This window comes from Periplaneta americana, chromosome 8 (genome assembly GCF_040183065.1).
Source record: "Periplaneta americana isolate PAMFEO1 chromosome 8, P.americana_PAMFEO1_priV1, whole genome shotgun sequence".
Lineage (NCBI taxonomy): Eukaryota > Metazoa > Arthropoda > Insecta > Blattodea > Blattidae > Periplaneta > Periplaneta americana.
Window position 1 is genome coordinate 178197550 of NC_091124.1, and position 13151 is coordinate 178210700.

The following is a 13151-nucleotide window of genomic DNA, read 5'->3' on the forward strand; positions in this document are numbered from 1 at the left end:
ATTATACTCCGACATTGTGAGTTCCAAAATAATTTTGTCCCATGAGTAAAATAGTCGTACAAAATTGCGTGCGACTATAGTCCTAAATTTATTTAGGTATATCACCAGAATATTATATTGAATCTTCTTTAAGTATACATTTTAAATTCTCAAATTCTCTTCTCCCTATGGTTCACAGAGTTATCTTATTCATTCTCATCCTCGTCATAAATACGGTCTATGATATTTTTGCAATATTCCAAGGTTTCCATGTCTCTCCAGCTAAATTTTAAATGTTATGTTTTATTTAACGACGCTCGCAACTGCAGAGGTTATATCAGCGTCGCCGGATGTGCCGGAAATTTGTCCCGCAGGAGTTCTTTTACATGCCAGTAAATCTACTGACATGAGCCTGTCGCATTTAAGCACACTTAAATGCCATCGACCTGGCCCGGGATCGAACCCGCAACCTTGGGCATAGAAGGCCAGCGCTATACCAACTCGCCAACCAGGTCGACTCTCTCCAGTTATCTTAAAACATTTTTTAAAGTAATTTGTTAACATTACATAGTTTTTCCTTCTAGATTATGCATGTGCTTGTGTAAGTGTGATTTTGCATTACAATGCACGTTTTCCCTTTTTTCAAAATTTCTTTGTACAAATTTACAATATTTCTGTAGTTTTGTTCGCCCCTTATCACAACTTCATTTATTATTCTTTATCTTGATTCTTTTACAGAATTTTAGTTTGAAATGCCAGTCACTTGGTGGTTTGAAAACAGTTTGTATATTCGTTTTCCAGTCATAAACTGGACACTCCATACCTAATTTGATTATGGTGCCATTGTTGTTGAAGATATTGCAGTAATCTTCGGATTTAATAATGATGTTTAGCTTCTTTGCCTCCTTCTCAGTTCGATAAAAAATTCTATCCGTTGGTATGAAGGAAATAGAGCTGACTCATTTTACCTAATTGTTCAATGAAGTCTTTCATAGCATAACACTTTATTTTATATTTCTTGTTGCGTGTATCCTCTTCTCGTTTCATTTTCTGGTAGAAGTCCAGTTTTTAAATGCCACTTAGATAGAAATTTCACCCAATTCTTTGACACTTGCAAGATTTCTAAGAAAGTTTGTCGGTAAACTGGTAGAACACGACCTGCTCCCATACCTTGATGTCTCACTGTTCTGTTAACAAAATCTGTTTTAGGATAATCAGCTGTGTGTATTCAGTATGAATTCATCTTGAACCAACTTCTTAGGGACGCTGTAATATATTTTGTAAAAGTGGTTGATACCACGCTGAATTAGAAAACTGCATTGGAATGCTGCTGGTTTGTGGTGACCTACAGGTTGGAGTTCTGGGAGGGCTTCTCGCAAAGTAGCTACCAATAACCAGTATAAAAATTATCAAATACTGGCAAACATCGAACAATCACTGTAAAGACAAACATTACAGTTAGCATGACACTTAACTTCCTGCCACTTTTCTGTGTTTTGTCTAAGCCTAGTTCTTTGTATCACCGACTCTCCTTCCACGGCCAGGCTCTGAAGGCGAAATTTGTATGTGCGATTCTATGAAAATTTTACTTCTATAAAAGGCTAGCACAACACGTCAATACGTTGTAAAAATATGCACAGCTCATACCAAGACAATGAAGCATATTCTTGTTCTCTTAAAGTTCCATTGTCGATTTTCCCAGTAAGTTCCGCGCACTCAAGAATTATGGTATTCTAAAAGCAAACACTAGCGGCATAAAGAAATCACACACTTTCTCTGTCCTGAAGAAAGATTTCGGCTTCTGGAACGTTACTGGCCTTCATAGTTTACACAGTGCAAGTGTAAATGTCGGACATTGGAATAAACTGCATATGTCGAGTTTTGGAACAATACCTTAACAAAATAAGTCGTTGTTTTGGAAAAAAAAGTCCATATTTTAAAGCTTGATTTATGTTAGAAATATCGATGTTTTTCCAATGCATTTCAATCAAAAGATATAAGATATGATCGTAACTCATTTTTCATAAAAATGGCAGTTGTCAACTTTAGGAACTATACACCTCAAATTTATTGTTTCCCATTGGGAAATAGCTTAGTGGCCTTCATAAAGAAAATTTTTGTTAAATACCCATCGAAAGTTGAGTTATTTATATCAGTATCACTTAAAATTCCACTTCCACCTGCACCATGGAGAACATCATTCAATGCGCCCTATAATATAATATTAAGCATCTCTTTAGCTGCTTGTAGATGTTATTATGCTCAGCTTCTGCAAGGAATTAAAAATATGGTTAGTTCGTTGGGCTCTATTGAGATAACTCGAAATATATCGACAAGCAATTAATTGGAAGCGGATCTTGTAATTTTATGTCTGCTCATTTTGTCACTTTACCAAGAGCAATCACGTCACTGGAAACTGTCACTAGGCGTTTTTGAAGGAACGAAATCTGAGTTCTGTTTCTGGCAGTGTAGGGAAGTAAAGGAAAGGAAAAAGTGACTAATATTATTTAAAGAAATCATGAATACCATGTGGATATTTGAGAAATTCTCGAAGAAAAATTCATCGCATCAAAAGGCTGAAACAATTAACATCATTTAAATATGCTGCAGTAACCTCTTATGACGTGAAAAGAAGTTCTTTACGATAAAAAGCATCTCCAAGGGCAACAAACGTAGTTTAAATATGCTCCAGTAACCTCCTATGACGTGGAAAGAAGTTCTTCACGATAAAAAGCATCTCCAGGGGCAACAAACTTAGTTTAAATATGCTCCAATAACCTCTTATGACGTGGAAAGAAGTTCTTCACGATATAAAGCATCTCCAGGAGCAACAAACGTAGTTTAAATATGCTCCAATAACCTCTTATGACGTGGAAAGAAGTTCTTCGCGATAAAAAACATCTCCAGGGGCAACAAACATAGTTTAAATATGCTCCAGTAACATCTTATGACGTGGAAAGAAGTTCTTCACGATAAAAAGCATCTCCAGGGCAACAAACTTAGTTTAAATATGCTCTAGTAACCTCTTATGACGTGGAAAGAAGTTCTTCACGATAAAAAGCACCTCCAGGAGCAACAAATGTAGTTTAAATATGCTCTAGTAACCTCTTATGACGCGGAAAGAAGTTCTTCACGATAAAAAGCATCTCCAGGAGCAACAAATGTAGTTTAAATATGCTCCAGTAACCTCTTATGACGTGGAAAGAAGTTCTTCACGATAAAAAGCATCTCCAGGGGCAACAAACTTAGTTTAAATATGCTCCAATAACCTCTTATGACGTGGAAAGAAGTTCTTCACGATAAAAAACATCTCCCGGGGCAACAAATGTAGTTTAAATATGCTCCAGTAACCTCGTATGACGTGGAAAGAAGTTCTTCACGATAAAAAACATCTCCAGGGGCAACAAACGTAGTTTAAATATGCTCCAGTAACCTCTTATGACATGGAAAGAAGTTCTTCACGATAAAAAGCATCTCCAGGGGCAACAAACTTAGTTTAAATATGCTCTAGTAACCTTTTATGACGTGGAAAGAAGTTCTTCACGATAAAAAGCACCTCCAGGAGCAACAAATGTAGTTTAAATATGCTCTAGTAACCTCTTATGACGCGGAAAGAAGTTCTTCACGATAAAAAACATCTCCAGGAGCAACAAATGTAGTTTAAATATGCTCCAGTAACCTCTTATGACGTGGAAAGAAGTTCTTCACGATAAAAAGCATTTCCATGGGCAACAAACGTAGTTTCTTAATTAAAAATCTCTGCCACTTGTTCTCAATTAAAAATCTGTCACGTGTTGGTCGTGAAATGCAAACCATCGTTGATTTTAGACAACGGAATCACCTCTACTTCAACCTCTAAGGAATAATGAAAGTTTCTACTCCTTATCATTCGTATTGGTAACGGGAAACGTAATTCTTTCGAGCGACAAACCATTCACAAAAGAGGAGATGGAAGGATATAATAGTGGTTACCATTGGTACACCTAACTCTTATTAGTGGTGTTACCAGGATTAAAAGATTCAAAAGTCCAACGTGAGAGATAGATAAATTATCTACAGCAAATGATGTGAGCACCAAGGTAGATATAATTAATATGATACAACATCGAATTGTCTCTACGAATCTAATTTTGTTTATATAAATCATCTCTCAAAATGTTAAGAATTCAATAATCAAATTCAGTCAGTCAACAGATAAAGTTAACTAATTTTGAAGAGGTTGCTTTTACTTGTACTGAACATAAAATGTTTAGTGTGCAGTGAATGTGAGAAACAACTGAGGTTAGTAAAGTCGTGTTTATGCTTATGTAATGGAAAAGCGGCGGTGTGAACACCTGATGTTGCATTGAGGAACTCTTGGCGCTGGGAGTAATTAAGGCGGAAGAGTGGCCTAATGTTTAATTCAAACGCCACTTTCTGTGGAAAGTGCGCGTCATTGAGTCATTCTTGTTTTTACATATATTGAGGAAGACAAAGTAGCAATTTGAGCAACAGATGCCGAACACACTTTCCACGAGTTCTTGGCGGAATACCGGAAATTACTTGGCAGTTTGTGGTGGAATTACAGAGGAGATTACGAGTACACAGTTGCAGCCAGTTTGTCTCGACGTCGACTTCTGTTTCGCGACAGATTTGTACTCTCTTCTCATTATGAAGATGAATTTCAGAGGAATTAAGATCACAACCTCATGAGAATTACTTTTGGACCGGAAAGTCATTTCCTTTTTATTTACATGCCTCCTTTAGTGAATATCTATTACATCGACTTTCTACGCCGTATTTCCGGGTGAAAATCTCCTCTAGTCATACGTGAAATTTGTGGGGTTGAGACCAGGGGCGGCTTTTATTAAGGGGCACATGGGCACGTGCCCTCCCAGTGATTTTTATTATCGTATTATGACTATATTATAATACAATTTAATTGCATCATGAAATAATAACTTAAAGAGTTTCACATTTTCATTGCTACGAATGTTTTCAGAATGTGTAGTAGTCTACGAAACCCAAGTTTTCTGAACAGGTAATAAAATGGGCTCTCTCTTCTCGTGCCCAGCGATAGACGAGGAAGGGATGGGGTGAGAGTTGTAGGAAGGCGGAGCTCTTTGCCTCAGACCGTGTGCTTTGGGCACTGTATTTGCCGTGCCCACCAAGCCTCTTTAGTTTAGGAACAGTCCAATTAGCTGCGTGCCATTTTTAGGGGTGTTGATACTTGGTGAATAGCAGAAGACATTTTACAGCTGAACTTGACATGAAAAACGTTAAATGTAAGTTCACTAAATTAGATGCTCGACTCATTGTGTAAATCACGTGTGTATGTATATATAGATACAGTATTCATTTGTCACAGTTATGTTGTTAATGCTCCCTGTAAACTTTTATGCTTCCATCGTATCCAAAAAGGAAAGTTTACATTACAATAAATGAAGTTGGCAGTTCTCAAAAAGCTTTGTCACTGACAACAGAGAATCTTGGCGGGCGTTGTGCCGCCTTCAGTGCACACTACAGTTTTCAACTGAGTTTCCCCAAGTCTAGTGCTGCGGTAGTAAGAAGGCAGACAGTTCCGTGATCTGTAAGTACGAATCAGCGCATTTCTGTGAATTACACTTAGAATTCCATTTAACTTTCCTCTGGGCGTAGCAGGGCTCTCAATTGAGAGAAAGATGGTACATTCTATTCCGAACTTCAACAATAGAGTTATAGAGGTTTTTCTCGCAGAAAGAACCGAAAAATGGAGCTCATCTACAAAAATAATTAGAAAGGTTAGTGTACATAAATTGGTTTTATATGTTTTTAATTTTCAGGGTTCATCATTAAGGTTGTGCCCCACTTGACAGAATGGCCTTCGGCCGCCACTGGTTGAGACAGATTTTCTTTAATTTCTCCCACTTCTCCTTTCATTACCCCTGTATTTGTCTGGAACTCGTTAATTCATATCAACCGTGCATGGAGCAACTTGTAGTTACAGCATACTTGTCACTAGGAACCGTATTCTGGTCCAGGGCGTACGTGGAGAAGGTTAGTTGTTCATAAACTATATTGACGTTACAGTAGCGCTCAAAAGTATTTTGTAGGATGACAGTTTCGAAATTATGTGGGCATAAAAGGATTCAAAAGAATTTCTCCACTGTTGCAATGAAAAGCATGTATTTTTCTTACAAGTAACACTAATGTATACCTAATGTGATGAAAATTGATGTAAACAAAAATATTTATCGAATGATAAAAGCTCAAAAGTATTTTGTAACTTTGAAATGAACTGAATATGAATAAATCCTTCGTTTTAGAGAAAAATAACTTAATATTTTGCAGCTTAACCTCTTGCTTTGATGATAGCATTACATCTTCTTGGCATAGAAACCACTAGATTTTCCTTTCGCTCTTTTACAATGTTCATCCATTTTTTCCTTAAAATCTCCCAAAATTGATGTTTATTGGAGTACTGCCTGTAACGAACACGTCGATCCAACTCCTACCAGAGATGTTCTATTGGATTTAAGTCGGAGATTTGACGTGGCCATTCCAAAATCCTATTTTATCTCTGTAAACATATTTTTGACATGGGCTGATACATATTTCGGATCGTTGTCCTGTTGGTAAATCCATTGCCGTAGCATGAATATCCTTCCATGTGGCACCATATATTCTTCCAAGATATTTCGGTACATGAAACGATCCATTTTGCCCTCGACTTCAGAGGTCCAACACCATTTCTGGGGAAACAACCCTAGATCATGACGTTACCAAAACCATGCTTTATTGTAGGAACCTGATATCTCTTGTTGTTTCTTTCATTTATAGGACGTATTTATTTATTATTTAGTATTTATTTATTTATTTAACCTGGTAGAGATAAGGCCGTCAGGCCTTCTCTGCCCCTCTACCAGGAGATTCCAACTAGAATATGAACAATAAAATTACAATTAGTATTAAATTTATAATTACAGTTACAAATAACATTACAATTAGTATTAAATTTACAGTTACAATTACAATAAAATCAAAGTACGAAACGATGAAAGAGTAATGGAACGGAGTAAAATTCTCTCCGGCGCCGGGATTTGAACCCGGGTTTTCAGCTCTACGTGCTGATACTTTATCCACCAAGCCACACCGGATACCACCCCGGCGTCGGACAGAATTGTCTCTGAGTTCCAACTCTTGGGTTGCCTCTAGTGGCCGCCCTCTGCACTACGTCATAGATGTCTATGAACATAGGACCGAAGTCCACACATGTGCTGACGTGCACTCGTTATGAGTGACTAGTTGGCCGGGATCCGACGGAATAAGCGCCGTCTTAAATCACGAAGTGATTTACGCATATCATATATATTATTTTAATGTACCGAAGTACATATGATATTTCCATGCAGATATTCTGCGTCATCATACGATGAAAGAGTAATGGAACGGAGAAAAATTCTCTCCGGCGCCGGGATTTGAACCCGGGTTTTCAGCTCTACGTGCTGATACTTTATCCACCAAGCCACACCGGATACCACCCCGGCGTCGGACAGAATTGTCTCTGATTGAGTTCCAACTCTTGGGTTGCCTCTAGTGGCCGCCCTCTGCACTACGTCATAGATGTCTATGAACATAGGACCGAAGTCCACACATGTGCTGAGGTGCACTCGTTATGAGTGACTAGTTGGCCGGGATCCGACGGAATAAGCGCCGTCTTAAATCACGAAGTGATTTACGCATATCATATATTATTTCAATGTACCGAAGTACATGTGATATTTCCATGCAGATATTCTGCGTCATCATGCGATGAAAGAGTAATGGAACGGAGAAAAATTCTCTCCGGCGCCGGGATTTGAACCCGGGTTTTCAGCGCTACGTGCTGATGCTTTACAGGGTGTTTCCGGCCTAGTGTTACAAACTTTCAGGGATGATGGCGAAGGGCACATGTACCAATTTGAGATGAGGAACCCTGGTCCGGAAATGAGTGAGTCGAAAGTTATAAGCAAAAATATTTGTGTGTAAATGGAATAAATTTATTCCTCTGTACAACTTATTTATGTATGTTTATCTGTACATCTTACACATACTGTATTCATCTGCCGTTGTTTACGTTGTTTACTTACAGTATTCCATTCAGTGCGCTGTCTGAGGGATGGGGACAGGAAACTACACTAAAGCAATGCAGATGGCTTAATGTGTAACGGACGTGGTCGGTCCTGATATGCACGTCTGTAGACAGCAGTGTATGTGTACAAGTTGCAGTGTCCAGTCGATCAGTTCTAGTGAAGTGGAGGAGTACACGAGAACGGAATATGCAGACCTGATTTTCGAATACGGATGAGCCAATGGGAACAGTAGACAAGCTCACAGATTGTATCGGGACAAGTACCCACGTAAGAGACATCCGACCCATGCCATCTTTCCACGACTGTTCCAAAGGGAAGAAGGGCACGTGTTGCAAAATCACAATTCCATTTCCACACAACTATTTTTGCCTATAATTTTCGACTCAGTCATTTCCGGACCCAGGGTTTATCTGAAATTGATACATGTGCCCTTCCCCATCATCCCTGAAAGTTTGTAACACTAGCCCGGAAACACCCTGTTTAATTGTGTACATTGGAGGGCGGAAATAGAACATATTAAAATAAATGAAGTGTCTATTGCATCTTTGCTAATTAAGTGCTAGATTAATTAGAAAATTAGGATTCTGCATAGTTTGGCAACAGCGCATCGTCGGCTCACTTGCGAATAAACATACACGAACTCCGGTCTGAATAACAGCATTCCATCCCTTAGTCACTCAAGAGAGTTGTCAGACTTACTAATGTCAGGAAATAACAATACGTAGTAATATTTTTAATTTACAAGAAAACCATGTTTTTTTTATTGAAAACTGAAGAGGGATAAATTATTCCTGATCACTTTCTCTAATCATAACAGTAAAAAGCAGAGTTTTACGGACAGTATTTATCGAATAAAACAGCGTCAACATTTAGGGGAAACTATTTTTTTCCCGAGAAAAATATTCATCTGGGAGTATTATTTATTGAATTTCCAAGTTTGTAGAATCCTATTTTACCCGAAGGTAGGATTAGGCTGTAATTAAATCATACATATTATAGCCCTGTACAAATAGTTACATAAAATATATACATAATTATGACATAAAATACACATATTACATTAAATGTGTATGACAATAAAAGTCATATTTATATTATACAAATACAAAGATATAAGATAAAATAGATATAATATATAGAAATAGATACATAACATATGAAATAGATACATAACATATGAAATGCAGACATATTATATACAGTACTTTCCAAGACATATCACACACAGACTTGTTACTTAAAAAGAATAAATAATAATAATAATAATAATAATAATAATAGGCCTAATAATAAGTAAGCATTTCGTAGAAATATACATATTACTTTTGTGCGAGATCGTGCGTATTTGCTTGTTTTCCGCGCAGAACCAATACGCGGTAAGTGTGAAATACCACATTCAGTATTCCCAACATAAAACACATAAGAATTTCCCTCTTCTTACCGCTTAAGCACGACATTCATTTTACTGCTTTAGGCTTTTAACATATTATTTTTAGAGACGTTTAACATAGTAATAATTATAAATTGGAAACTTACCACTGCAATTTCACCTAAATTGCAATGTTAATTATTGTTTTTAAATATTTGCAAAAATTAAGTAAAGTCTACTACTCCACGAAACTTATTGCATTCCTGATACAAGTAACATTAAGGAAGTCGTGAAAAAATCAACAAGATTCCAGATGCCGATGTTATTACTGCAATATGTTATATAAATAATATTATTAAAATATTAAAATGAAAAATAAATCGTTACATAACCTTACCGTTTGTTTTAAGTTCGCATTTATAGACAGGGGGGGGGGGGGAAGACAGACGTATATCACGGCCTGCTGGAATATAGTAAACACAGCAAACATTTTATAGCAACAATTTGAAGATAGATATTTTTGTTTTTAAAAGTTGCCGGCATTGAACAGAAACCAAGATGGAGATTTCATTGCAACTAATTAGAAATTCCTCTTTCAGGTATGTAATAAACGATCTTCGCACAAAATAATGTACGATACACGAGCGGTATGTTTGTTTTCATGTTCTCGGAAATTAAAAAAGCTCAACTACGTTTCGCTTTTTCAATCTTTTCCTCGAACATGAAAACGTCAACATACCGCTATTGTAACGCATATTACTATTAAGGACGTATATGGCATAAAAATGACATGAAATAGACAGGACATACAAATGCATGTTCAACACATAAGACATAGCCATATTATATACAATACACAGAAAAACATATTATGATATAAAACAGTGATATTATAGCTATTATTATTGTGATTGTTAGTATTATTATTAATAGTAGTAGTATCTCCTTTCATTGCAGCCTGTTTTGCCCTGTGGCATGTTAGATTAATGATAAAAAATAGAACCTGAAAATATATACAAACAAAATTATTATATTTTCAGGTTCTATATTTTTTTATCATTAATCTAACATTCATCTGGGACTAATGTGGTATTAGAAATGTTTATTGTACTCTATCAAAGGAACAAACTGTTAAAATATGAACAGTTATGTCACTTTCACCTGTATTAATGAACCAGGACTTTAAGTTAATATGATAACTGATTTCCTTCACCTTATACCCACACAAGCATCCTTTTATCTATCTGTCCACCAGTGCAACCATCCATCCGTCTATCATGCCCATTCCATACATATTTCTTCAATTCATCCATCCATTTACTCATCCAACCACGCACCCCTCTCGACCACTCAGAGGAAGGAAGGATTTCTTATGCTTCTCTCCCTTCAAGGTCATAGCTGACGTTTCACCTTCCGTCTGTATAACTCCTGGAACTGTTTTTTACAGAATGACGAGCCGCCGGAGATCACGTACTGCGTGGTGGACCAGACGGGGACGCTGTCCCTGCAGGCCCTCACCCCCACGCAGCCGATGCCGGCAGAAGAGGAGCTCAATGCCAAGTTCGCCGAACTAGTGGTACGTGTCACTCTCAGAATGTACAAATATTCTACTTGTAAAATTGCAATCTTTAACGATAATAATCACTATTAACGTTTTATCGGGAATTTATGTATTGACTATTGAAATTCTGAATTACATACACAGGATGTAACTAAAATGTATGTCAAAATTTTAGGGCCATATTTCTCTTATATATAGGATGGGGGAAGAATATTACACGAACATTGTACAATACAACACGTAAAGATAAACAATGGCGACAGCAATCTAGCCCAGCCGTGGCGAAAATGTGACTCGCGAGCACATTGTGGCTCGCAATGATAGCTGTCCATTTCTCTTGCTTCCTACCTCCCCCAACCCCCACCCTCTCACTCACTGGAGTCAAACTCCGTTCCATTTGTATTTGTCTCTGACCTGCGAGTGGCGTATCGTCGCAATGTCTCTCTTTAAACCATGTACTTCTAAAAAACAAAAGTTTCAAGTAGGATGGGAGGGCGCATTTTTTTGCTGCCAATATGATGAGACATTTAAATGTATAATTAGTTCACAAGTATTGTATAACATAAAACGGCATTATACTACATGTCACTCATGAAACATTTAAAGGTTTAGTGTTGTTGTTATTTATTATTATTATTATTATTATTATTATTATTATTATTATTATTATTATTATTATTATTATCTCTGTACATCGATCCTTTTTCAGCAGATGTACGAATAATCCGGTTATATCATCAATTTAAACTCGCAGATTTGCAATATGATGTTAAGTGAAAGCTAGATGTAAGGACTTGACGAATGTTGAACTTTTCAAATCTTTGCCAAAAAATAAATATCCGAAGCTTCGTTCTTTCGCTTGCTCTCTTGAAGCCATGTTCGCTACAACTTACGATTGTGAAAAATTAAAATTATTTTCAACAATGAAAATAGTAAAAACCAAGTTTAGGTCACGACTGACAGACAACACTGTCGCAGAGACATTCTGAAGACAGTTAATTTTAGGTTGTGATAATGTGTCCTATGCTTTCTTGTTCATTTCTTTCTTCGTTAAACGTACTAAACATTAGTTTGTAACCTTATACTGTATAAAATTATATTTAAGTGCTTGACGTAAGGAAAATGAAAATCCGTTAATAAGTCAGACAGTTGCTTCACTTCCCCTTCGGGTGTCCGCCTCCCTCCGTAGGTGCTATGCACGTTGCAGGTTACACAGTGGCTCGGCGCACGATCAAATTTTCGCCACGGCTGTTCCAGCAGAACTAGTTAGAAAGAAACTCGTTGCTCTAGCCTAGCCCAATGATCTTAATATCAAAATACCCATCTGTACTGAATCACTCGCAGATGGGACAAGCAACTATTGGCGGAAAACAACTGAATTGTTAATTCTTTATTTTAATAAAGTAACCTCAACAGAGTTGTTGTTCCAGTGCAATAATGAAGTCTGTTACAATCTCACGAAGAGATGTGTTGCCCAAATTAAAACAATTTTGTAACATTCTTAACAACGTTTAATATAGCCTGTATTCGCAATATGTAAATAGACGTACAAATATTACATTCACAACAAAACTTTCAAGAAACATAATGACCCAGTTATATTCTGTTCATTTCATTCAGTGCATCTCTGATGACTACCAATTATCGTCGTGGGTATAAAGCTTTAAGAGTGATGAGTAGGGGACGAATGTTGATGAAAAGTCGTCTTATTTTTCACAATAGGACGATGCCTATTAACACAGAAATCCTTTCTATGTTAATATCAACGTAAAAAAAATGATTTCCATTTTTTGACGTATTTGAACTAATAGGTAATTTCTATATTTTTCGGCGTTTTTTGGTCATTTTTAATACTTTGAAGAACTTTTAGATAATTTGGAATGCATTTTACTTTCTTCTTTACCGATAGGTCTGTTAAATCATTTTCTAACCAATAGGCCAGTAGTAATTACCTACTGAATCAGTGAATAACAGTGAAGTTTGAGTCTTATAGTTTGGAACAGACTCTCATTCCACTAAAGGCTTCACTTCACAGAACGGAAGTAATATAAAATGCTTAACAACAGCTTAGTTTAAATGAAAGCTTTGACCACTACTGTTCTCTTGTCGGTACGAGGGTGTCTTTAGAATTTATGTTTGGAAAGGGGGAAGT

At 36.8% G+C, this 13151-nt stretch overlaps 1 protein-coding gene across 9 annotated transcripts in view; it reads left to right on the top strand.

Annotated features, from left to right (window-relative positions):
* DAAM (disheveled-associated activator of morphogenesis-like protein) overlaps positions 1-13151 on the top strand; it is a 1051518-nt gene that overhangs the window by 956037 nt on the left and 82330 nt on the right. For all 9 annotated transcript variants that reach the window (XM_069834114.1, XM_069834116.1, XM_069834117.1 and 6 more), the window contains one exon: positions 10886-11014. In XM_069834114.1, coding sequence (XP_069690215.1) covers positions 10886-11014 — 129 coding nt within the window. The remainder of the gene's footprint in view (positions 1-10885; positions 11015-13151) is intronic.